The sequence below is a fragment of the Mauremys mutica genome, chromosome 5 (assembly GCF_020497125.1).
Source record: "Mauremys mutica isolate MM-2020 ecotype Southern chromosome 5, ASM2049712v1, whole genome shotgun sequence".
NCBI lineage: Eukaryota > Metazoa > Chordata > Testudines > Geoemydidae > Mauremys > Mauremys mutica.
Window position 1 is genome coordinate 95,140,098 of NC_059076.1, and position 27,656 is coordinate 95,167,753.

A 27,656-nucleotide genomic window follows, 5' to 3' on the forward strand; every position below is an offset into this window, starting at 1 on the left:
TAGAGGGGTATATTTACCTTGTAGCTTTAGATCCTTTAAACATTAGTTACTGTCAATCTCAACACAATGCACTAAACCATAATGTATAAAATTTTTAAAAGTGCCTAACTGACCTAGGAACCAAACTTAGGCCCCTATGCCAGTTAGGTGTTTTTGAAAATTTTACCTGATATGTTTTATCATGAAATATGTTGTACTTAGCTAACAAGTTTTATGTCAGTAATAACAAAGTCTGCACTATCATTCACTAGCTGTATATATAACTTACTAGTTAATTGGCATTTGGCACCCTGGCACTGTATTGCACTCTGAATATCTTCCATACAGATTAGCTTACAGCTCGGTGATATCTGGCCCCTTTCAAATTCTGACACAAACCAATATATCACCTTCTGAACTCTTTAACCATCCCCCACCCCTCAAAAACACTTCATGTTACTTTATGAATAGCATTCTCATGTTTACTGTATTAGGTATTTGAGGAAAAACAACTTAAAACTCAGGAAAGAATCACAGAAGCCAGAGGTGGGAAAGACCTATTAGATCATCTAATTAGTCCAGGGGTTCTCAAACTGGGGGTTGGGACCCTCAGGGGGTCACAAGGTTATTACATGGGGGGTCGTGAGCTGTCAGCCTCCAGCCCAAACCCCACTTTTCCTCCAGCATTTATAATGGTGTTAAATATACAGAGGCTCCCCGGGTTACACAAGACCCAACTTATGCAAATTCGCACTTACGGAAAAAGTTCCATAAGCCAGACATAGGATTTTTGAATTGCGGAAATTTTTGTGTAACGTACTTTGAAAACTCATGGCGATCAGGGAAGGTCCTGGATGACTGGAAAAAGGCTAATGTAGTGCCCATCTTTAAAAAAGAGAAGGAGGAGGATCCGGGGAACTACAGGCCAGTCAGCCTCACCTCTGTCCCTGGAAAAATAATGGCGCAGGTCCTCAAGGAATCAATTCTGAAGAACTTAGAGGAGAGGAAAGTGATCAGGAACAATCAGCATGGATTCATCAAGGGCAAGTCATGCCTGACTAACCTAATTGCCTTCTATGAGGAGATAACTGGGTCTGTGGCTGAGGGGAAAGCAGTGGATGTGTTATTCCTTGACTTTAGCAAAGCTTTTGATATGGTCTTCCACAGTATTCTTGCCAGCAAGTTAAAGAAGTATGGATTGGATGAATGGATTATAAGGTGGATAGAAAGCTGGCTAGATCGTCGGGCTCAATGGGTAGTGATCAACGGCTCCATGTCTAGTTGGCAGCCGGTTTGAAGCGGAGTGCCCCAAGGGTCGGTCCTGGGGCTGGTTTTGTTTAATATCTTCATTAATGATCTGGAGGATGGCATGGACTGCACTCTCGGTAAGTTTGCAGATGACACTAAACTGGGAGGAGTGGTAGATACGCTGGAGGGTAGAGATAGGATACAGCGGGACCTAGACAAATTAGAGGATTGGGCCAGAAGAAACCTGATGAGGTTCAACAAGGACAAGTGCAGAGTCCTGCACTTAGGACGAAAGAATCCCATTCACTCTTACAGCCTAGGGACAGAATGGCTAGGAAGCAGTTCTGCAGAAAAGGACCTGGAGGTTACAGTGGATGAAAAGCTGGATATGAGTCAACAGTGTGCCCTTGTTGCCAAGAAGACTAACAGCATTTTGGGCTGTATAAGTAGGGGCATTGCCAGCAGATCGAGGGATGTGATCATTCCCCTCTATTTGGCATTGGTGAGGCCTCATCTGGAGTACTGTGTCCAGTTTTGGGCCCCACACTACAAGAAGGATGTGGAAAAAATTGGAAAGAGTCCAGTGGAGGGCAACAAAAATGATTAGGGGGCTGGAGCACATAACTTATGAGAGGCTGAGGGAACTGGGATTGTTTAGTCTGCAGAAGAGAAGAATGAGGGGGGATTTGATTGCTGCTTTCAACTACCTGAAAGGGGGTTCCAAAGAGGATGGATCTAGACTGTTCTCAGTGGTACCTGATGACAGAACAAGGAGTAATGGTCTCAAGTTGCAGTAGGGGAGGTTTAGGTTGGATACTAGGAAAAACTTTTTCACTAGGAGGGTGGTGAAGCACTGGAATGGGTTATCTAGGGAGGTGGTGGAATCTCCTTTCTTAGAGGTTTTTAAGGTCAGGCTTGACAAAGCCCTGGCTGGGATGATTTAGTTGGGGATTGGTCCTGCTTTGAGCAGGGGGTTGGACTAGATGACCTCCTGAGATCCCTTCCAACCCTGATATTCTATGATTCTAGGTTTCTGATTTATGCAAAATTTGAGTTACACAAGGCTTTCAGGAACAGAACAATTGCGTAAGTTGGTGGGGTATCTGTATAAAAATGTGTTTTTAATTTATGGGGGGGGGTCACACTCAGAAGCTTGCTATGTGAAAGGGGTCATCAGCACAAAAGTTTGATAATCACTGCCCTAGTCCATATCCTGCTAATGTTGGGTTGTTCCCCATGGTGCATTTCCAGTGTTTTGCTCAGCTAAGTTGTCAGATGTTTTCCATGCAAATGACAAAATAACTTCAACAAAACTACCCTGACTGAACAGGGATCATCTGAGATTTGCTGCTTAGTTAAAAGCACTGTACCTAAAGCATACCCTCCTCAAGTCATTAGCCAACATGCTTTTTAGACATGTTTTGTTTTTCTCTTTCCCACTCATGCCACCTCCCCACCCCCAAATTATCCCCATAGCATTATAGAATTTTATAGAATTAGCTTGCTAAATATAATTAGTCAATATCAATTAGTCTAATAGCTAGCTAGCTTGCTTTCCTTGCAGTGCATATTTGGCCTTCTTCACCATCACAACAATATAACAAAGCTACTAAAAGAAGAAATATTTGAGGCCATCTTCTGTGAATACAGTTCTTTTTGTAGTATTATTTGCCTATCTTGTAGTACCGAGAGCAGAGAGATTCCATTCCCTTAATGCCATTGTAGCAAGCAAGTTGCAAAGTTAGAGAATGAATGGTAATTGCTACCACCTCATGAATTTCCATTTTATTTCTACTGCAGATCAAGAAATGAGGACTCCACAGAATGGAGTGTATGTACAGTCTGAATACGGTGCCAAGAAAGCAACTGAGACCCCACCTCCATACACAGGAGGAGGTAACCCTCTATGTGTGGATATCTGGGGGTCTGATCTGGTCCTGTTTCTATCCTGTTTTGGTCCATCATCTTCTGTATCATTCAATCTCTTTCAACCATTGGTCTTCTGCTGTGCAAAGTCCACTGTAAACCCCTACCTCATCCACAGCATTTCTCAGACCTGGTCTCATTTTCTAACTCTCTCAGTCTGCTCTGGTGCTGAAAGCAGCTTCAATACCTTCTTTGGTGTTTTCTCTCCACCCCTTATACCATGCTGCTCCCTTAAAACTTGGAACTGTCCTCATCCCTACACCTATATACCAACCTCCCTTACCACATAAATGGTTCCTAAAATCAATCAATCTATCTATCTCTTACTTTGGCTGTCTTGTCTATGAGAAACAAGATGAAAGAAAGTTCCTTTTTTAAAAAAAACAAAAAAACCACAACCCTAACAACTTATACACGTGCCTTGCTGAAAAACTATATGAACTTGTTACTGTCATCCTCTTTTTCTTCTCCTTGTGCCATTTTTATCTGGAGGGTATTTAATCTGTCTTATAAGATGCCTTGCACGGCTTTGGGTAATCAAAAATATAATTATAATAAGGAATGAGTTATAACAGGGCAATTGTACTGATTAAAGCTTATAGGCTAGATTCTGATTTCAGCTGTACTGGTGTAAATGCAAACTGACTCCCCTCAAGTCAATGCAGTTAACACTGCTGCAAAATTGTAACAGGTGAGTTCATGATCAGGCCATTATCAACATTGAACTCAGCCCAGCAATCTCCTTCATTTAGATGGGCATGTACATAAATGATACACATGATGGGCTATACAGTTCTGTTCAGATTAATGATAGGTTAAATGCTATAGTAAAACCACAAACATTTTTACTGCATTTTCTCTTAAAGAAAACATTATCTAGCACATAATTAATATACACTTTTTATTATAAGACAAAACAGTGGAATATTTTTATATTCAAATTAAAACTTGAAAACCCTTCAAGGGAAGCAATCACTAAATATAAACATTTCCAACAAAAATATAAGATCTCTTATAGTTAAGTAATTCATTCAAAAATATTTTAAGAATCAAATCTCATAATAAAAACAATTATTTCCTTTATTGACATTCTAGAATGTTCTTGACATAATGAAAATAAGCATTAACTATGGGGTTTTGATACTTTAGGAAAAACAAGTTTTACGTCCATTTTTCTTTACAAAGTTAACTTTGTATGAATACAAACTAAGCAGGCTCACCAGGAAAGACTTATTTCATACTTATTACAACCAAGCAGATTTTGTCAGAGCCAGGTTTAAAAATAGGCAGCCCATGTGCATACGCAAAAATGTACAAGTACGAGTTCATTTAAAAAACTTTACCTTACTGAGGAGTACAGTTAGACAAACCACTTCAGTCAAACTAGTATTTCACAGGAGGATGGTTTAAAGGCAATCTGCAAATTATTGCTATAACTGATAGAGTTTGTGTCAATGTGTGCCAACTATCCTCATAACCAAGCTAAAAAGGTATATTTAGTTTAAAACTTGGGATTAAAATGGTTTTAAACTAGTGTTCTGAACACCATTATTAGTCTGTTTTTTGGTGGTTTCCAAAACATTGTGGTTTCCAAAACATTGTTATAAGGGGAAATGATCATCATTAGCAAATAAGACACATTAAGAATACCTCCCTAAAATAAATAAAATACACAACCTTATAAGTTATGCAGATATACAAATACTTGTGAAGAATTGCAGTCCATTTTCCTCTTGTCAGGAACTCTTCAAAGTTAGTAAAGCAACTTTCTTATGCATCTAAACTAAAGTGCACTTCACAGCACTGGCTTACTTTATAAAAGTAGAAAGAGCAACATTTCATTCTCTAAATTGCAAAAGATGTGTTTGTGTTTCCTTGTTACACACAGTCAAGTTTTACACATCCCTTTGAGCAAGTCCTAAAATCACCTCCTGCTAAAGAGGCTCGGACTTCAGTAAGGGAGCCACACTGTGCGGTGATGCTGTGCTGAGGAGAAGCTATAGAACTTGACCATATTAGTCTATTGGACCTACACATTTGATAGCTGAAGTCACTTTCTGGCTCACAACATGGCAGGAAAAGAGGTGTCAAATAAGTTAAATAGAAATTGTGCAATAAAATAGCATCTGTGCATAGATTAGCTGTCTTTTATAGGTTTCATGGTCAACACTCATGGTGACCTAGAGGCTCTTACAACATAGGCAATAGGCCATCAAGACATATAGATTTAAAGAAGTTATCACATTTGTGAGGCAAATACTAAGTAGCTGTAGAAAATAAGGGCTAGTCAAATCACTTAATGCAATGATTTGATGCTTCTTGATCACTCAGTACAGTAAAGATAGATTATAGTATTCCCTTTGCCTAATACAGTCAGCACTATAGTGCATTAGAAATAGTTTAAAACTCCATGTGTAGCTTTTATATAGAAAAAAATCCATACTCAGAAGAACTGGACTTTAACATCAAGAAACAGGAACTAACAAAGGAAAAAAGAGAAAGCTTGGAGACTAGATATCAGAAAACTGCTACAAAAGTATGCTTTTTATAAGTTTCAAAATATCTGTACTGGGCTCAATGCTCACAAATGAAGTTCTCATTTAAACAAATTAAGTTTTAGTATAGAACTGTTAATGGGAGAAGGCTGTGTTTTCTTCAGGACATCTGCTAATTGATAGCCTTCAAAGTTGAATGTTATATATGCATTTATCTTGACAATATATTAAGCATTTCAATCTTTGAAATACTCATCATATTCTAGTAATGCCTTTATTAAGATACTTATAAAGTGCCTGTCACTAAAAGTGTTTACTACCCCATATCATGAAGGAAAATTGCACTTTATCAATATATATTGCACATATTGCAATTCTTCAGATGAAGAAGGAAGTCTTTCAATTGACAAAACCACAATAAGGAGACTGAGGAAATTCATATACTGTCAGAGATCTGGGCAATGAAATCCCCAGGTTTCTATTTGTGGCGTTGAATGGAAAACTGTTGTATGTAATCAATAACTAACATCACAGTGACTTATCTATTTCTCCAAGCACACAGTGTTGTTGCCAACATTTATCTCACTTCATAAATGTTTTCCCCCCCAGGAAAAAAGCAAAGACAGTTCCGATTGATGTAGGTGGATCTAGTTTGCATTTAAAAATTTTAATGGCAAATAGCTCCCTGTGCATTTCCTCGACTGAACAAAGGATTGTCCTCCTCATATGCCAAGGTTGGGCTCTCCATGTTCTCCAATAAAGTATGATGAGCATCATATCCATGCAGAGGCAAGGAGGGTTCTTTTATAGCTGTGGATGTCAATTGCTTCAGGGTGATATTAGTACTTTTAAAAGCATGCAAAAGGAAAATGCCTATGATTATGGTGAAGAATCCACTGAGGCTGCCAATGATATCACCCAGGTCCATGCTATTCCATTCTTTAAACAGGATGATGGAACATGTAACAACTGTAGTAGTGAAACACACATAATAAATAGGTGTCACTAGAGATGTATTAAACATGTCCAATGCTTTGTTAAGATAGTTGATCTGAGTGCTGACTGAGAGCACTAAAGTCCCCACCAAAATATAAACCAGCGGATGTTGGTAAACCGGCTTCTGCTCCAGTATTTCTTTAATGGCAATGCCAAGGCCCTTGACAGATGAGACAGAGAAGGCACCAATCACTGAACAAATTGATATGTAGACCAGTATATTCGTCTGACCTTTCCTTGGAGCCACAACAAAAATCAGCACCAGGGAGACCACAGTTATAACCACAGCAAATGCAATAAACACTGTTTGGGAAGGAGAAAAAGAAGTTACACACAACGAATGAGGTACAGTTTCACATCAGATTCAGTCAGGTACAAAAAGTTAGATAGCTTTTCTAACTGCAATATAAACATTGGCACAAATTCACGTGGCACAATTCCACTGCCATCAAGAGAGTTGCACCCACTTACTCAAACAGTGAAATTAGCCCAGTATTTAGGGATAAGAATCTAACCTGCTTTATGCTTACATTAAGGCAGTAAGTATGAAGTTATTCATTTACTTGCCCATTTAAAAGACAACTAAAGAACTATATCAGGTTTATACACACACACTATAAAAATGATACTGGTGCTCTCTCTCATCCCCCATGGGTGGTTCTATTGCATTAGCCTAACCAAGGCATGCTCACTTCACTGAAGCAAATTCATAGCTTTTGGTTGGCCTTGATAGTCTCACGTTTTCAACCTCTCACTCTGGGCAATCTTTTTTTCCACACTATAATCTGTCAAGCCCTCCTACCCTTTTTCACAGCAGTGCTTGAATATAACAGGGTTCTGATAGCTACTTCTTGTGCTTATTATATAGTATTTATTATTCCAAAATACCTCCACTCAGTCTAGATGCTAGTCCTAGTACCACAAATTTTGGAGAGTTAGAATAACAGAATATCAGGGTTAGAAGGGGCCTCAGGAGGTCATCTAGTTCAACCCCCTGCTCAAAGCAGGACCAATCCCCAACTAAATCATCCCAGCCAGGGCTTTGTCAAGCCTGATCTTAAAAACCTCTAAGGAAGGAGATTCCACCACCTCCCTAGGTAACCCATTCCAGTGCTTCACCACCCTCCTCGTGAAAAAGTTTTTCCTAGTATCCAACCTAAACCTCTCCCACTGCAACTTGAGACCATTACTCCTTGTTCTGTCATCAGGTACCACTGAACAACAGTCTAGATCCATCCTCTTTGGAAGCCCCTTTCAGGTAGTTGAAAGCAGCTGTCAAATCCCCCCTCATTCTTCTCTTCTGCAGACTAAATTATCCCAGTTCCCACAGCCTCTCCTCATAAGTCATGTGCTCCAGCCCCCTAATCATTTTTGTTGCCCTCTGTTGGACTCTTTCCAATTTTTCCACATCCTTCTTGTAGTGTGGGGCCTAAAACTGGCCATAGTATTCCAGATGAGGCCTCACCAATGCCAAATAGAGGGGAATGATCATGTCCCTTGGTAGTGGCAGCCAGGAGCCCTGGGACCTTTTAAATCTACTGGGCAGGCCGCAGGGCTCCTAGGCGCACACAACCGCTCCAGGCCCCATACTTTGGGGGGTCCCGCGGCCGGTGCGGTCAGTCCCGGAAGTACTGGCGTCCTGGAAGTGACAAATCGTGCTCAAGTCAAGAGAACTGTATAATCTCTAACACGGGATACTAAAACAACAGGCACATGAAATTACAAGTCTGGTAGCAAAGATTTTTAATAGACCTATAAAATCAGGGGTAATACCATATGATTCGAGAACAGCAAATGTAGTACCTTTATTTAAGAAAAGGAAAAAAGTGATCCAGGCAACTACAGACCTGAGTAGTACGCCAAGCTTCAGAACAAATTTTGAAGAAAAGAAAAATAAGATATGGACGTAAAGGAAAAAAAAATCGAATAAAATGCAACATTGGTTTACCAAATGTAGGTTGTGCCAGACTTACCTGATTTCTTTCTTTGATAAAATAACTGATTTTTTAGACAAGGGAAATGGGTTAGATCTAATCTATCAAGGCTTCAGCAAAGCATTTGACATGGCACCACACAGCAAATTATTAATTAAGGTAGAGAAGATGCGGATTAGTTCAAGAATTGTAAGGTGTGTAAGAAACTGGCTAAAGGGAAAATTCACAGCAGATTGTGCTGAAAAGAGAACTACTGGGCTGGAGGGAAGTTACTAATGCAGTTTCTCAAGGATCAGTCTTGGGACTGATTTTATTAATATTTTCATTAAATGACCTTGGCACAAAAGGTAGGAGTGTGCTAATGAAATTTGCTGTTGACACAAAGTTGGGAGGTATCATCGAGATAGAGGAGGTTTGGAATACTATACAGGAAGAACTGGATGATCTTGGGACTGAAGTAATAGAAATGGGCTGAAATGTAATAGCACAAAGTGCAAAGTCATGCACTTAGGGACTAAAAGGGTTACTCACCCTGTGCAGTAACTTAGTTCTTCAAGATGGGTCCCCCTGTGGGTGCTCCACTTCAGTCGCACATGTACCACACAGGCCTTTGATTAGAGATTTTCCATTAGCAATATCAGTTTGGCCTCTGCATACACTGCTGATATCCTTGCGTCTGACACCAAGGCTAATACAGGCTGCGCAGACACACTGCCCTTTACCACCACTGAATCTCAGAAGGAAACTGAAACAGAGGGCAAGGAGGATGAAAGTGGAGCACCCATAGGGACACATATCTCGAAGAACTACAATTACTGCACAAGGTGAATAACCTCTCTCTTTTCATTGAGTGGCATCCCAATGGGTGTCTCACTTCAGATGATCCCCAAGCAGTAACCCCATAAGGAGGAGAGCGCTTCAGAATTGAGTCCAGAATGGAGGAAAGAAATGCACTGTCACATCAGATCTAGAGGCATCGGACCAAGGCATAATGCCTGGAAAAGATATGTACCAAGGACCATGTAGCAGCTCTGCAGATTTCAGATACTGGGACACTTTTCAGTAGAGCCATAGACCTGGTAGAGTGAGATGACACACCAGAACGAGGTGGAATGCTGGCAACACTGTAAACAAGCAATAATCAAATACCCAGAAACTAATTTCATTAGTCTTTGAATAGAAATATCAGGATCTTTAGAGCTGTCTGCAAAAGAAATGAACAGTGTAGGAGATTTTCAAATGATTTAGTCCTATCTAGATAGCAAGCTAACACCTTCCTGACCTCTAGAGTATGGAAAGCAGTCTCCAGATTGGAATTATGTGGTTTTGGAAAGAAACTCGTAGGTAAATGATCTGATTCAGATGAAACTCAGAAGACACTTGAAGAAGGAACCTCAGATGTTATCATAAAGAAACGTTGTCCCTGTAGAATATTGTGAAAGGAGGATCTGACCTTAAGGCCCCCAATTTCTCTGACTCTAAAGGCTGATGTAATAGCCACTAAGAAGGCTGTTGTCACAGACAAATTCAGTAAGGAGCAAGTTGCCATCAGCTCAAAAGGAGATTTCATGAGATTTTTAAGAACCAAATTAAGGTTTCAAACTGGGGCAGAAAGTTTCACTTGTGGGAACAGATTTCCCAGACCTTTCATGAACCTTACAGTTGTAGTGTGAACAAAACACTACAGAATTGTGGTATGAAAAGCTGTTATGGTGGCCAAATGAATATTAAGAGAACTGATAGCCCTGTTTTCTTTAGTTGCAGCAGGTAATCCAGGACAAGTGGAAGAGAGGCAGATTCAGGAACAGCTTTCTGGAGTTTGCATCAGTGAAGAAATCTCCATTTTTGAAAGTAAGTATTACTGGTAGAATCTTTCCCACTTTTTAGAAATATCTGCTATATTTCTGCAGAACAGACTGACTAACTCCGCAAATAATCAAGGAGCCATGCCTTGAGGTAGAGAATGCTCAGATTGGGATGCAGCAGTTGACTGGCGTCTTGGGAGAGGACCTGAGGAGTGACTGGAAGATTTATCACTGGACAATGAGCTAGGTTGAACAGGTAAGGAAATCATGCCTCTCTCAACCATGTTGGGGCTAATAGGATAACTCTAGCCTTTTCCTCTCAGAGTTTGTTCACTTTTCAGAGAATCAGAGGCATCAGGGGAAACATATAAAACAGATTCTTCATACGAGTGAAGAGGAAGGGATCCCAGAAGGAACGGAAACCTGTCCCCTCCCCCACCTCAGACAGATGCGATGGCATTTTGTGTGTGTAGCTGTGGCAAAGAGGTCCACTTCTGGAAATCCCCAAGTTTGAAATATGCCAGCAAGAATCTGGGAGTCCAACTTCCATTTGTAATCTGGGAAAAAATACTGAGAGTGTCAGCTCTGACATTTTACCTACCCAGAAGACACATTGCCAAAATTCTTATGCAATGTTTTATACACCAGTTCCATAACCTTATTGCATTGATGCAAAGGAAGGGGATCTTGCTCCTCCCTGCCAATATATATAAAACTGGCAGGCCATATTGTCGGTCATGACTCTGACAGACCAGTGTCTGGTGAGAGGCAGAAAACGAAGGCAGGCACTTCTGACTGCTCTGAGCTCCAACAGGTTGATGTGGAGTGTGGTTTCCTGGGGTAATCATCTGCCCTCTACCATTAGGATGTCAAGATGTGCTCCCCATCCTAACAGAGATGGATCTGTAGTTATGGTTACCTTTGGCATCAGTTGGAGAAAGAGAACTCCCATCCCTACATTGCGATGAACCTTCCACTAGTCTAGAGAGTGTTTCGCCTATTGAGACACTGACACCTCTTTGTTGAGGCTGTGACTGTTTGGCAAGTAAACTGATCTGAGCCATTAATGGAAACAGTGAAGGTGTCATCTAGCATGTTCTATTACAAATGTGCAAGCCACCATATGACCTAGAAGTTGAAGACAGTTTCTGACTGAACTCTGGGGGCTCCCTTGAATAGTTCTGACAAGGTTGATAGCATCATGAATCTGTCCATAGGAAGAAAGGCTCTGGATGCCAAGAAATCCAGGGATGCCCCTATAAGTTGTATGTTCTGTATGGGTATCAGTGTGGATTTTCCCACATTCAACTGAAGACTCAAGTCTAAGAACAGAGAAAGTGCTTTCTGTTGGGTAGTCAACACCTCCTGCTACGACCAACCCTTAGCCAGTCAGTCACTGAGGTACAGGAACAACTTTAGATAATGTTTTCACCCCTCAGCCACGAGGCCGAGAAGCGAAGACATTATCTAAAGTTGTTCCTGTATCTCAGTGACTGGCCAGGCTACAATTACCTGATGACTAGGGCCATACCCACAATGCATTTTGATCAATTTCACACAGTTATAGGATTTAAAAAAAAATCATACATGTAATGATTTCAGATATTTAAATCTGAAATTTCAGTGTTGTAACTGTAGGAGTCCTGACCCAAAAAGGGGTAGTGGAGGTGTCCCAAGGTTATTGATGGGGGTTCATGGTATTGCCACCCTTACTTCTGCACTGCTGCTGGCGGTGGCGCTGCCTTCAGAGCTGGGTGGCCGGAGAGTGGCGGCTGCTGGCTGGGACCCCAGCTCGCAAGGCAGCACCACCACCAATAGCCACGCAGAAGTAAGGATTGCATGATATGGTATTGCTATCCTTATGTCTGTGCTGCTGCCTGCAGAGCTGGGCCCTTGGCCAGCAGCCACTACTCTCTGGCCACCCAGCTCTGAAGGCAGTGCAGAAGTAAGGGTAGCAATACCATGACCCCCCTACAATAACCCTGCAACCTGCCCTAGCCCCCTTTGGGTTTCGCCCCCCAGGTCTCCCCTGTGAAATCTGAATAGTATAGGGTAATAGTACACAAGAGATAAGATTTCACTTTGGAGACCAAATTTCACAGTCCGTGACATACTTTTCACGGCTATGAATTTGGTAGGGCCCTAGTGATGACACAGGTAGGCAGCCACTACTGACAAAACCTTTGAAAACACTTTTGGAGCTGAGGAGAGACCAAACAGGAGTATCTGGTACCAAAAATGATCCTGGGCTATGATAAAATGAAGAAAGCTTCTGTGGGATGTGTGTATTGCTATGTGGAAATATGTGTCTTGAAGGTCAAGGGCTGAAAACTAATCCCCTGAATTTAGAGAAGGAATTATAGCTGTTAGAGTCACCATCCTGAACTTTTGAGACTTCAGAGATTTGTTCAGGAGTCTTAAATCTAAGATTAGTCTTCACCCTCCAATTTTTGTTTTGTTTTGGCAAAAGGAAGTACCTCAAGCAGAAGCCCCTTCCCTTGTGCTGAGTGGGGACCAGCTCTATTGCTCCTAGGAAATAGACAAAAAAATAAGTGTATCTTAGTAAGAACTCATGAGAGGGGTCCCTGAAGAGGGATGGGGAGAGAGATTAGAAGGAGAGATGGGGGTAAAATGGATGGTGTAGCACACATCAGTCTGAGGTGGTATGTTCCTATGCTTGTCAGAAATGGGAAAGTTGGTCCTCAAATGTGGAGAAGTGGGCAAATGTTGCAGCTGACAGGCTAAAGAGAGCAGAGGGTCTGAATCCTCAAGTATCCTGTCAAAACTGGTGCTTCGAAGATGAAGCCTGCTGCGAACTTGTGTCGGGTGGGCTGGAGAATCTCTCTCTCTGGAACCTATGTCTTTCTTGAAGGCTCAGTCTCTGAAAAGCAGAGAATTACATTGGCTCAAAGATCCCACCCATTTGCGATCTACTGAATTTTCTTGTGTTCCTAGGAATGTAAAGGGCTAACGAAAGTAAAGTGGACCTGGAGTCTTTAAGGGTATGCAATGACTCATCAATATTCTCTGTGAACAACATCAGTCCATCAAACGGGAGATTCTCTACCATATTCTAGACTTCTCTGGAGAAACTAGGCAACTGGATGCTGGATGCCTTGTGCATTACCAACTGCTATAGTGATAGAACAGGCTGCAGTGTCTGTGGTGCCCAAACCACCTAAAGAGATGCTCTGGCCAGTAACTGCCCCTCAGCAATGTAAGCCTCATATTGCTCCCTTTGGTTTGAAGGAAGGTGTTGAATAAAAGAACCACATTTTGCATTATTTGTAAAGTTATATTTGGTCATCAGCACCTGATAATTCACAATGTGAAATTATAGGTTTGCTGATGAGTAAGATTCCAGGTGCTTCTGGTCACTGTTGTACCAGGTGGATTTATATCAATGTTGTTTGCCCAATTCATTCACCACATCAACTACCAGACAGTTGGATGGAGGATGAGTAATTAGGAACTCAGAGTCCTTGATAGGAACATAATACTTTTTATTGACTCTTACATATAGGTGTTATTGTGCCTGACGTTTGCCAAATGGTTTTTGCAGGTTCCACAAGAGCCTCATTGCCAGGAAGGGCAACTCTGGATGATATCGCAGAGTGAAGAATATCCAACAGTTTATGTTGATATTCATTGACTTTGTCAAGAGATATCTGTAAGTCATCGGCCACCTGTTTAATGAAGACTTGGACCTGCTGAAAATCAGCTCTACGTGGAGAAGGCATTACTGCCTCATTTGGTGATGAGGATGAGATGGTAGTCTGAAGAGTAGCTTCTCTGTCTGCCCTACCCTCCTGATCTTCAAATGTTTCCTCCTGTAGCTGGGAAGGAGAAGCTTTAGTCTCCTTATCATCCTGATGGGAGAGGGTTGGGGCCCTGGAGAACTGTTGGCGATAAGCTACCTAGAGATCCCAGTATGGCCATTGAGGGCCAGAGGAGGAGGAGGAGGCATCCCACCAAGAGTGACAAGTTCCCTGGACATCCTCCCTGTCTCTTCGAGAAGGAGGGTTCCTATGTGTGTATGTGGGAGAACCCTGGACAGAGACTGAAGATACTGAAGGAAGGTCTTCATCATCATCCTCTTCTTTCTCTAACAGGGGAGCTCCAACCAAAAAGGAAGGTGAATTAGATGATACCAGGGATGCATAAGAGTTTGGAGACTGAGTAGTTCTCAAGCAACAGTCCATCTGGTTCAGCAGTCACCAATAAGTTTTTCAGGTACCTAAGGTCTTGTGGTACCAAGCAGAGTTGTGGCACCGAGTGAGGTTGTGATATTGACAGACCGCTATGCGCATCCCTGGAGAATGGTTTTGAGTGCTTCACAGATGCTGCTAATATAGATGGAAGCTTAGTCTTACATGACCAAACAGCCTAACAGGGATACCAGGAGAGGGGTTAAGCTTGACAGTACCAGTCTTCTGTGTTTGCTTTGACCATCTGAAAGTACTGGGGCCTTCTCAGACCCATGCTTTCCCTTAGAAGATCTGTGGGATTTTCTCACCTTGCCAGTGCCGAAGGAGCCCTTCACCTGTATGGTACCAAGCCTCGAGGTCAAAGTCTCTGAGCTTGGAGAGTGAGGTCTTTTTTAGATGGATTTCTTAAGAGTCAAATTAGAGCTCCTCTTCTTGGGATCTTGAGAAGAGGTCTCTGAGGCTTTTCTCTTTTTAGGAGAGTGCTGTGCTGAAGTTGAAGGGGCACTACAGACCCCCAGAGACTGGTGCACACATGGGTTCTCCTGACCTGTCTCTGAAGCAGGGTGAAGGACGTGCTCCATCATTAACTGCCGCAGCTTGATTTCCCAGGTTCTTCTGTGCCCTGGATTTGAGGGCTAAACAGAAGTTGCACTTCTGTGCGACATGCGACTTCCCCAGGCAGTGAATGCACAGAATGTCCCATCACTGACCAGGATGAACTCTCTACAGGTGAGGCACGGTTTAAACCCTGCCGAACTAGGCATGCCCCTCAAAGGGAGGATTTCCCCAAAGGAAATAAACAAACTATAACTAACAAGCTAACTAAACTAAAATAAGCTAGGCCAAAAAGTCAGCAAGCAGCCAGGGCATGCACAATGCGGAGACACTAAGATCCGTTTCAGGCCAAGGCAGTTGAGAAGAAACAGAGCAGTTCACCTTTGCAGCCTGATATAGCCTTGGTGCAGGGCACAAAGATAACAGCAGCATATACACAGGCCAAATGGACACTGCTAATGAAAATCTCCAATTAAAGGTGAGTGGGGTGCATGTGCACCTGAAGTGGAACACACTTGGGACACTACTTGAAGAAAAACAAAAGTTCCTGCTATAAGCTACTGTGACCCTAAGAACCCCTCAATGCCAACTGTTTGTGTAACTGAACCCCCTAACGTGCCTGAGAAACTCACAACACCTAGCACACAGCTTTCATAGTATTTATCCATGAATAATGTCATCTGAGGTCTCTAAAAAAAACAACTTATCATGCTGATCCTCATGATTGTCAGAAGACGTATGTATGGATGATATTTAGGGAGTTGTGCATCGTACTGCAAATATGTTTTAAAGTTTGTCACCAATCAAAGAGAAAAACAGGTTTCTTGCAGATGGTGTAAGATGTATATCTCTATTGAAATGTAAATTAAGTATTGTAAGCCAACATAACACAACCCATTTACATACAAAGTCAACAGGGAGACAAGACACCAGAGCTTGAACCAAAGGGGGTTTCCCTGTCTCTGGGGGCAGACAATTAACTTTGGGAAGTATAAGGGGAAGGCAAAAAGACACCCTTAGGTGTTAAAGAGACATTGTGTTTACATTTGTGAAAAATGGGATCTCAACCAGGCCTGGGTGAAATACTGCAAAAGACATTTGGGGTGAGAAACTTCCTTAAAACAGAATTTAAGTTTAGTCTCTAGAAAGTGTGTCATGATTTTGTTTTATATGTAGCCTTTCACTTTCCATTATCTATATACTATCTCTTAAATCTCTGTCTTTGATGATAAACTTATGATTGTTTTCACTATAAATATAACTCAGTGCTGTGGTGTTATACAAGAAGCTGATCCTAAATCGAATCATCCGAGCTGTTGTGAACACTATCCTTTTGGGGACAGCTGACCTGGAAATTCTGTGAGTGTTCAGTGGATGAGGGGCTAAATACTACAAGGGAATGCTTCAAAGGGGCTTGGGTACTGGGCTATTGCAAAGAAAAGCAAGGGCTGACATTGCCTGAGAAGACTGTTTGGTGGCTAACAGGCTGGCAGTGTCAGGGAGATGACACCCAGTTAAGTACCAGTAAGTCTCTCTCACTGGAGACAAGGGGGTAACAAGGTGACTTATAGTCCTGAACATCCCCAGAACTATCACAACTAGGGGCTCATCAACTGGAAATGACAGAAGAGGACAGAGACATAGGTGTACTACTCAATCACAGGATGACTATGAGCCATCAATGTGATATGGCTGTGAAAAAGGCAAAAACGATCTAAGATGTGTCAGTCAAGGTATTTCCAATAGAGATAGGGAATTTTAATGCCATTGTAAAAGCACTGATAAGACTTCATCTCGAATACTGTGTTCAATTCTGATCATCCATGTTTGGAAAGATGAATTCAAAACTAGAACAGGTGCCAAGAAGGGCTACTACAATGATCAAGAGAATGGAAAGTCTATCTTATGGGAGGAGGAAGACTAAATGAACTTGGATTCCAGCAAAATTAAGGCTGAAGGAGGATATGAGTGATCTCTATACATATATCATAGGGGTAAACACTAGAGAGGAAATTAGAAGGTTTCTAGATATCAGAGGAGAGACACTCTGGAGCAGCCTTTCATTAGGACTAGTGGTGGCAAAACAACCTAACCAGTTTCAAAAATGGACCTTATGCTAACAGGAGGTCGGGTACCTGATGCAGGAGGTAGTGGAGATGCCTCTGCCAGCTTTCCCTGACAGATAGTTTCCTTGCACCAGGGGTACCAGGTTGCTCTGTGTATAAAGAATCTGGCTTATGAGAATGTTAAGGTTTTTTAAAAAAGAAAAGAAATACCCTAGATAAATTGAGAAGTTGCTCCTGAACTCTTACTAATGTGGAATCACAAACAAAGACAGAGAGAAACACAGACCAATTAATATGCATATCTGTTCTGAAAAGTGACTCCGGAAATATGGAGTTGTGGGGTTCCAGGATTATTGCCTCTCAAGAGATTTCCACACCATTTTATTTTCAATTTACAAAAAAATACCCCAAATTTTTCCTTATTTCAGTCTCATTTTCAGATGTGCTTAGCACCCAACTACTCCACTGAAATCAATGGAAACTGCTGGGCAGTTAGTTCTTTTGAAAATCAGGCCAGGTGCCTAGCTTTTGGCATCCATTTTTAAAAATCTGGGCCTAAATATTTGTTTCTGTTACTCAAGTGAACAGATATGAGTGAATTTTACCTAATTCATTTTCAGAGTAGATTTGCACTCTGCATAGGTCAATCATGGCCAAAATTGTGTCTATGTAAAAAAAAAATGGATGAAGTATAGGATGAGGGGAATATGGGGCTACCAGGAGCATCTAGTGCTCTACAGAGGAATAAGATCCACGCTTGCTGTGACATCTGTGAGGCAGTCCCCTAGGGACTTCTCAGCGGAACAACATTAAGGAATGCAAAGGAGGCAGCTTAGTTGTTAAAAGAGAAGCTGCTCAGCAGTTATGGGGCATGCTGAAGCAGCACTAGAACAACCCACTGGTAATGGCAGGAGTGGGGATGCATGAACAAACAGCACCACTCTCAAATCCTGCATTACTGATTGACAGGACAGATGCCAATACCACACTCCCTTCCCTAGATTATCTCTCATGGTCTCTCACCAGAGAGGGGTAGATGAGAAAAGGAAAGACAAATATTCCTCCCCATTCCCACCCTCCCAAAAATGACTCAGCTGCCTGGGACTGGGCACATGAAAGCTAGTGAAGGGGATAGGGAAAGTGAAGAGCCTCTGGAGACTGACCACTAGACCCTTAAAAAGTCTTTCCAACTCTCCCAATTTTTTTTAAGACAGCATATATAAATATTAGCTATTCTGTTTAAATAGGCAATGTGAGGATAATAATTATAGTAGTAGCTCCCCTGCTGCCAGCATAGCACTAACAGAACAGAACTCTGGCTGCTGTCATAACTGGCTCACACAAAGAATAAGAAATTAAGTACAGCATACAAACCACGGGCAGTCCTCGGACTTACGACACAATTGGTTCCTGAAAATTACATCATAAGTCGAATCATCATAACTTGGAACCGCAATCCACTCCATTGCAGGACTGAGAATCGTAAAGTCGAAACCAATTGTCATAAGTCAAATCAGGGTGTCAATTCAGAAACATTGTAAGTGCCGTTCGTAAGTCAAATGTCGTAAAGTCGAGGACTGCCTGTATTATCATGGTCTTCATGTGATAACAGACACAGCATTTAGAGTTAGCCATGCTTTCTTGTAAATACTGATTTTTCTTTGTTTATTTTTTAAATACTAGTGTAAAGGTGCTTCAAGTAAGTCTTGCTTGCTTACATTCACAGCCTGATTTTTGCCTTCAAGGTATGCTACAGTAAAGCACCAAAGTGATATCAAATTCTACTTCATCTTCAGGTGAAAGTGAATGGGGTGATGGTGGTGGTAACATATAACCCAGTAAAACCCTCCAATTATTCACTTATGGACTGGTCTAGTACTAGCTGACATATCTATGAAAGTAAGAGACACTGAGAGGCATTTTTTCCACTAATGACAGATGATTTAAGTTACAGACCTGGATCTTTCAGTTTTATTTCCATTTCATCTAAAGAAGTGACCTCCTCTTCTTCAGGGGCATGAATAACCATCACTGTTGACCCCAAAATGCTCAATATGCAGCCCAACTTCCCATGAACATTCAGCTTTTCATTTAAAAAATAGGAAGACAATATTGCACTGTGGATTAAAAAAAGTAATAGGTTCAGCTGCACAAATCTATTTATAATATAGTAATAATGCTTTTATGTATAGTGATACTAATTCAAAAAAAGAGTTTTGAATTGGAGATAAGGAAACCAGCTGAGAGTAAATAAAAAACAGCCAAATCATCAACCTTTTTCCAAAGCTTTTTTTAATTCTAAAAAGGTCAGATAAATCTTGCCCCGTTTTCTATGGCTTTCCAACAGGCCTTGACTCTTCCCTCCACATCCTTCTCCATAAACTACAAGGTCAGGCAGAGCTCTATTTTTTCCAGTCATTTTTCCTTTTGGTTACCTATGAATGACCAGAGACAAGCCTTACTGAAACACAAGCCCCAGAACAAAAGACTTAAAGAATCAATGGCCCGCAGGTTTAGAAAGCTGGAGCTAGTGTGGCAAGGAAAACATAGGATGGTAGAGTAGGAGACAGGATGTAGTCCTGTTGGACCGCAACCATTTGGAATTAGAACTAGGTCATTTTCACATGTAATCCAAGGAAGACTGGAGCCTCAGTCATCTGCCAACTTTTTAAAATGTAGCTTTGTTTCAGCACAATATCATTATACTACTTTAGCATTTAACACATCATACATACAAAATACCAGTGCTTACAAACAGATAAGCACTTCAACTCTCTCATGTGAGATTAAGGATTTATAAGCAGTCAGATAACACGGTGATGGAGTGCAGTATTCAAATGTAGATACATCTAGAAATCATTTTATCTACTTCTGAAACTGTGCATGCACAATAACATTTACAATAAATTTGGACAGAAAGGGATATGAGCCAGTTGAAATGGCAAGGGGACATTTTAGGTAAATGGAATGTAATTAACTGAATTGGAATCTGGCCAGGTCAGAGAGTCAAGCATCTCTACTCTTACATAAAGTGCCATGGGATCATTTAATGTTCATGTGATTACCAGTGACCAGGATCTCTTCTTCCACCACCACAGTGCCTTCCCAACACAATGCTGAGGAACTAGTACAATACTGATTTGGCAGGAAAACCATCACCTACTTAATCACTTCTTCTATCACTTAAATATTCCCTGGAGTCTCCCATCCAAGTACTGACAGCCTGATGCTTCTAAGCTTGTCAGATCCAACAGGATCATGGGCCAAAATGGTATGGTTGCAGACTACAATATATTAATTAGTTATACAATTTTGAAACATCATAACTAGATGAAGTGATACAATATTAGACAATTTCAAAATGTGTATTAGGTGAACACAACAGCTTGTTTTAAGTACACACTAATGCAAACAAGCAAATCAAGAAGCGTATGGCTATACAGAAACTGGAAGCTAAGAAAACGGATATAATAATTGCTAGATTTTAAGGCCACAGGGAACAATTTGATCATCTAGGCCGATCTCCGATATATCATAGGCCATTAGATTTCACCCATTTATGCTTATCCTGGTTCAAGTAACTTGGCTTTGAATAAAGCATACCTTCCAGAAAGGCATCCAGTCTGGATATGAAGACATCGGGACATGCAGAATCCACTACTATCCTTGATAGCTACCTTCTTCCAATGATTAATCACCATCACTGATAATAATTTGTGACTTATTTCTAATTTGAATTTGTTTGGCTTTAACTTTGATCCATTGGCTTTTGTTATGCATTTCTTTGATCAATTAAGGAGCCCTTTAGTACCCAATATTTTCTCCCTGTAATCAAGTCTCATAGACTTTAAGACCAAAAGGGACCATCATAATAATCTAGTCTGATGTCTTGCACATAGCAGGCCACAGAACTTCACCTACCCACTCCTGTAATAAGCCCATAACTTCTGGCTGAATTATTCAAGTCCTCAAATCTTGATTTAGGACTGAAATTACAGACAATCCAACATTTATTCTAGTTCAAACCAGCAAGTGACCCATGCCCCATGGTGCAGAGGAAGGCAAAAAAGCCCTATGATCAATGTCAATCTGACTTGGGGGAAAATTCCTTCCCAACCCCAAATATGGTGATCCTGAGCATGTGGGCGAGATCAGACACATGGGAAAGAATTCTCTGTAATAACTCAGAGCCATCTCCGGCCATTGGAGATAGTCCTAATAGCTGTCACGGATGGGCCATATGACATTGTAGGCAACCTCATCATACCACCCCCTCTATAAACTTATCAAGCTCAGTCTGGAAACAGGTTTTTTTTTTCCCCCCTTCACTACTGCCCTTGGAAGGCTGTTTCAGAAATTCATTTCTCTCATGGTAACCTTTGTCTAATTTCAAGTCTAAACTAATTGACGGCCAGCTTATATCCATTTCTTCTTGTGCCAACATTGGCCCTCAACTGAAATAGCCCCTCTCCCTCCTGGCTGTTCATCCCACTGATGTATTTGTTTAGCCTTTGTTTTGTTAGGCTAAACAAGACAAGCTCATTAAGTCTCCTTTTGTAAAGGAGACTTTCATAAGAATGGCCACATTGGGTCAGACCAAAGGTCCATCTAGCCCAGGATCCTGTCTTCTGACAGTGGCCAATGCCAATTCAGAGGGAATGAACAGAACAGGTAATCATCAAGTGATCCATCCCTTGTCGCCCATTCCCAGCTTCTGGTAAACTGAGGCTAGGGACACCATCCCTGCCCATCCTAGTTAATAGCCATTGATGGACATATCCTCCAGGAATTTATCTAGGTTTTTTTTTAACCCTGTTATATTCTTGGCCTTCACAACATCCTCTGGCAAAGAGTTCCACAGGTTGACTGTGCGTTGTGTGAAGAAGTACTCTATTTCTCTGATCTTCTAAGAAGCCCTTCTCTGCACCTGTTCCAGTTTGAATTAATCTTTTTTAAACAGGGGGAATCAGAATTGCACACAGTATTCCAGATGAGGTCTAACCAGTGCCTTGTAGAATGGTAATAACATGTTCCTATCTCTACTGGAAATAGCTTGCCTAATAAAGCCTAAAACTGTATTAGTCTTTTTCATGGCCACATCACATTGGTGGCTCACAGTCATCCTGTGATCAACCAATACATCTAGGTCTTTCTTCTTCTCTATTGCTTCCAACTGATATATCCCGTTTATAGCAACAATTCTTGTTGTTAGTCCATAAGTGCACAACCTTGAACTTTGCACTAATTAAACTTCATCCCACTTCTAATTCTCCAGTTTTCAAGGTTGTCAAAATTTTCTTGTCTGATATTCCATTCCTCCTCCATACTGGCATCATCTCCCAACTTCATGTCATCTCACATTCCCACTTTTTGTGTCAAGGTCATTCATTAAAATGTTAAATAATATTGGGCTCCAACACTGATCCTTGAGGAATTCCACTAGTAGCTTCCCTCCAGCCTGAAAGTTCACTTTTCAGCATGACCTGTTGTAGTCTCTCCTTTAACCAGTTCCTTATCCAACTTTTGATACTCAGTATTAATCCCCAACTTCTACAATTTCACTAATAATTTTCCATGTGGAACTGTATGAAATGTTTTACTGAAATGCAGGTAGATTAGATCTACTGTATTTCCTTTGACTAAAAAATGTGTTATCTTCTCAAAGAAAGATCAGGTTGATCTGGCACAATCTACCTTTTGTAAAACCACGTTGTATTTTACCCCAATTACTGTTTACCTCTATGTCTTTAATTACTCTTTCAAAATTTGTTCTGAGACCTTGCATACAACTAAGGTCATATGGGCCTGTAGTTTTCCAGAGCATTTTTCCCCCTATAGCCCTGTTCCCATTAACCATCCTGCCATTGCCCCCAGCTCCTCATTACCCTTATTTAAAAAACGAAGCAAAGTATTCATTTAGGTGTTGGTCAGACCTAGATTATCTTTAATATCCACCCTGTCCTCAGTGTTTAACAGTCCCACTTCTTCTTTCCTTCTCTCTTTTTCACCTCTCAAGTTTCTTTGAATAAGCTAAAAAGATTGAGCTCTAAGCCTCTCACTGTAACACATTTTCTCCAGCCCTCAGCTTATTTTTGTGGCTCTTTTTAGCACCCTCTAATTTTTTCACCTCTTTTAAATCATGGACATACGAACTGTATGCAGTATTCCAGTATCTTAATAAAAAATAACTCCACCAAGAAAAGGAAAAGGTTTTAGAAATACATTTAAGTGATAGATCTTATATTTCATTTTTAAAATAGATTTATTTTTAGTTTTGACAAATAAAATAGGGAGAAACATATTTAAAGCATTTCAGTTATTAAATAGTTATTAAACATTTGGGGTGGTGAAACAAAAACCTAACAGCGTTCCCACCAATATGTACTAGCATTATTAACACCACTAGTGTGCAGTGATTTGGAAATATACCTCTACCTCGATATAACGTTGTCCTCGGGAGCCAAAAAATCTTGCCACATTATAGGTGAAACCGCGTTATATCGAACTTGATTTGATCCGCTGGAGCGCGCAGCCTCGCTCCCCCGGAGCGCTGCTTTACCGTGTTATATCCGAATTTGTGTTATATCGGGTGGCGTTATATCGGGTGACACCGGGGTAGAGGTGTCTTGTTTATTAGATGCTGGAAAGCCAATAGGTAAGCACAAATCTATTTTTTTTTTAAAGTTGTTATTCTCTCTCCTCAACTCAAAGTAAATTCAGTTAAACAAAGGGATCATTTCTATCAGAAGACAAAGGGAAAAGGCAAGGGTTCTGAGGAGAACCATGAGATTGATTACAGGGGGCCTTATAGTGACAGACTCAGTAATAATTATAAAAAGTTTTTTTAATATAGCGCTTTTATTCAAGGCACTTTTCAATAGTTAGCTAATGGTACAAACAACATTTGGAAAGATTATTAAGTGGTCCGCCAAGCCCCTCAGCAATTTTCAAGTAGTCTGCAAAAAAAATTTTGAGATCCACTGGACTAGATGATCCCAATGGTCCCTTCTGGCCTTGTAATTTATGAGCCAAATTTTGACCTGGGTTTGCCATACAGAGTTTTCGTTTAAAACTACTCCCTGTGCAATAAAAACAGTATTTTCTCATATAGTAAGAGATTCACTTCTCAGTGGCTGCTTTCGACTCATACTAACCTTATAAGAACACTCAGTGCACCCAATGGGGTAACCAAGGTTGCAGGTGCAAAGGCATAGGCAGCAAAGTTGGCAGCCTCCCCTACTCCCACTAGAAAAGAAACAATATTAGTACAGAAAAAAAAACTGTTAGAAGTGTTAAGATGATGGGCACTAGACAGAAGATAAGATGTTTGACAAGAAAAGTAGGTAGTACAATAATATTTCTTATTATCTACACTAATGTCCAAATGTATTCAAAATTATATATATCTACCAATTACTGCTGGACATAACCAAAATAAAGATATTACAGAGTTAATGCACACACAGGAACAGTTTTCAAAGTACTGTATGGGTATATTAAAATGTAACAGTCATGGTAGTGGGGAAGAGAACTTTTCCATGTACTGCTATTTTCCTCTTTCCATGCAACTCCAGTTTGTATTCCTAGGTTTGTTTAACAGAATTGGGGGCAGGAGGGACGAGAACAAAAGTCAAACAAGCCTCAAAGTAACCTCAACTAGTCACCAAAGAAAACTCTTAATTCCTCAAGAGGCAAAAGAGTTTTGGAAAGCAAAAAGAGTATTTCATGAAACTGGGGAATCCTGGGTACCAGAATGAAATTTGGCATAGAGTTTTTTGGCAGGGGAAAAAGGTTGTCTTTTCCCTTGAAGCTTTTTTTTTTTTGTTAAAAATTTGAACAGGGTCAGCACGTGCCTCTTGGGGGAGCCTCTTTTCTCTGGTCACTATACCAGCAATCATTGTCCTTTCCACAGGGGGCACCCACCTCTTGTGGATGGCCCCCTTTCTTTCTGTTAGGTGTGAGCCTGCTTTTTCTTTTTTTGGTCTATACATAAGGATGGGGCCAACCTCTCAAGCATCCCCCCAGCTACTGGTTCTCTTGGCTGGTCTTCAGCAGCTCAGCCTTCCGGCCAAGCTGCACACACTGTCCCCTTCCAGAGTACACTGTCCTGAGTTCTTATCACAGCCCTGGTATAGGGTCATAGCAATTAGGAAGCTGGTGGTGTTTCAGCAGGCCTCTCTGAGCTCAGTCTTCAACCAGACCAGCAGAGCCCATCTTGGTACCCTTGCTGACCTGGCCAGGTACTGTGCTCAGTCCCGCTGGGCTTCAGCATGGCTGCACTGACCTTCTGTTGGTCCTGCTGCTCTTCCCACAAGCCAGGAACACAGTCTTCAAAAACCTTCCCTGGGCTTCAGTCCTGTCTGCTGTGAGCTCTCCACAGTACTGCTGCTCTGTTCAGTCACCCAGTCTTCACTCCTCAAGCTCCACCCAGCAAGTGAGCTTCTCTGCTGCTTGTCTTATATAGGGCCCTTCTGGCCCCTTACTGGTTGCTGCAGCAGCCCCTCTGATTGGCCACTCTTCTGCAGCCACTCTAGGCTGCCTGGACGATTTCTCACTGCTCTATTCTAGGGCAGAGTGATGCAGGGCCATGAGGCCTTCAGCAGGGGCCTCCGGACCTAGTCCTCCCTGCCACACCCCTTTTAAAGTTATACACATTGCTCTGTTTTAGATGTAGTTTAGCAGAGAAAGGTAGAAACATTTTTACTATGACTCACTTGAAAGTAATCCTGCCCACCAGAGCCATTCCTTCAAGTAAGAATATCCACCCTGCCCTGAAAAAATAATTTTTAATATTAGAAAAAAAAGTTAAAATGATGCTTCAAAATTCAGATTTGTAATAAATATTTCAAATTCTGCAGATTATAAAACTTATTCAAATTGAAGTAGTTAAATTTGCATGTGCAATGCTCAGTCTGTAGAGGACATGGAGAAAGTCAGCTACACCTAATTTTGAGTTATTCTTAAAAATATAATTGTTTAATATTAAATTCTATTATTTCAAGTCCTGTATCTTGAACATGAACTTTCAGTAGACACATGAAGGGATAATAAGACTTCATTAATTAGAATTACTCATATGATTAAAGTAAAGCACATGTTTAAGTTATTTGCTACATCAGAGCCAACATAGCTATCTAAACCAAGACGCATCTGGAACATGCTTAAAGTTCCGTAAAACTTGTTTTTTTACATAAAAAGTAAAGCTGCTACAGCTATCCAAAGCTTTCTTTTCCAAAATACAAACAAGTTATATATTGGGAAATCCATTTTTCCTCAAATATTGAGAATATCCAGAATGGTAGGGTATTATACTTTGCAGGAAACATTACAAACAAAATCAAAATAGCAAACCAAAACAAACTCAAAACCTTCAAAAAAGGATTTAAGTGATAATTCTAATAGCAGCATGGTGGGATTTTCAAAAGCACTTCAAACTAGTCTAATTCTATTCCTATTGACTTTGATGGGCCAACTCATTCTTACAGTAGAGATAATTCCTGTACTGCACAGTTGTTAAAAATATTGCCAGTAGTTAGCTAGTAAGTTTTTATTAATATTCATTTTGAAGTGACTTGTCCTGATAGTTCTTTATTTACAAAAATAGAGTTCAGTTCTCTTCAGACTGCCCTTATTTCACATCCTGCAAAAATCCACAAGCTGGGCACGTATTCAAACACCTACTTTTATAACTGTATTATCATAGAATCATAGATAATTAGGGTTGGAAGGGACCTCAGAAGATCATCTAGTCCAACCCCCTGCTCAAAGCAGGACCAAATCCCAACTAAATCCCCAAATGGCCCCCTCAAGGATTTAACTCACAACCCTGGGTTTAGCAGGCAACGCTCAAATCACTGAGCTATCCATCATAACTCAAGTGTTTCCCTCACTCATACTGAAAGGGAAGAAACAGCAAAAATCTTTTTTGGGAGCGGGGCAGAGAAAGAACTTTTTATCTGGCGCCTAGATATTATTGTGGTGGATGCATTAGAAATACCTTGGATACACATAAAACCCACTGTCATCTGCATCCCTCTAAAGGTTCTTAAATCCAACATTACCTGTAGTCAACTACTGAAAACATCAGTTGGCTTTAACCTTGAACTTGCTGGTTTATGATTTTAAAAAAATAGATTCTGTCAAAGATAAGCAAGTAAACATTTCTTACCAGCTCTGGTGACTCCCTTGTCAGCCAGTTGCAGAAGGCCCTTCTTTTTCAGTATAAAGCTGGAGCCAACAAAAATACTGGAACCTATTGCCAGGGCCACACCCACATAGAGCCTATATTTGCTTCCCGCAGATGTGGAAACACTCAGGTTTGTTTCATTGGAATGGTTGTCTGGATAGGTAAAGAAAGGGGCTTGTGTTTCCGACACATTGATGATCTGGCACCATGCTTCATAAGAGTCACGGCAAACCAAAGAAAGAACAGCACCTGGGGAAC

The 27,656-nt window shown here is 40.9% G+C and overlaps 1 protein-coding gene across 1 annotated transcript in view; it reads right to left on the minus strand.

The window, feature by feature from the left end:
- Window positions 1-4,741: 4,741 nt before the first annotated feature.
- Window positions 4,742-27,656, minus strand: part of NIPAL1 (NIPA like domain containing 1) — a 41,025-nt gene continuing 18,110 nt past the window's right edge. The window contains exons 2-6 of the mRNA XM_045019885.1: window positions 27,381-27,647; window positions 25,927-25,983; window positions 24,367-24,457; window positions 19,169-19,329; window positions 4,742-6,947 (exon numbers count right to left, since the gene is read on the minus strand). Coding sequence (XP_044875820.1) covers window positions 6,316-6,947; window positions 19,169-19,329; window positions 24,367-24,457; window positions 25,927-25,983; window positions 27,381-27,647 — 1,208 coding nt within the window. The 3' untranslated portion in view covers window positions 4,742-6,315. The remainder of the gene's footprint in view (window positions 6,948-19,168; window positions 19,330-24,366; window positions 24,458-25,926; window positions 25,984-27,380; window positions 27,648-27,656) is intronic.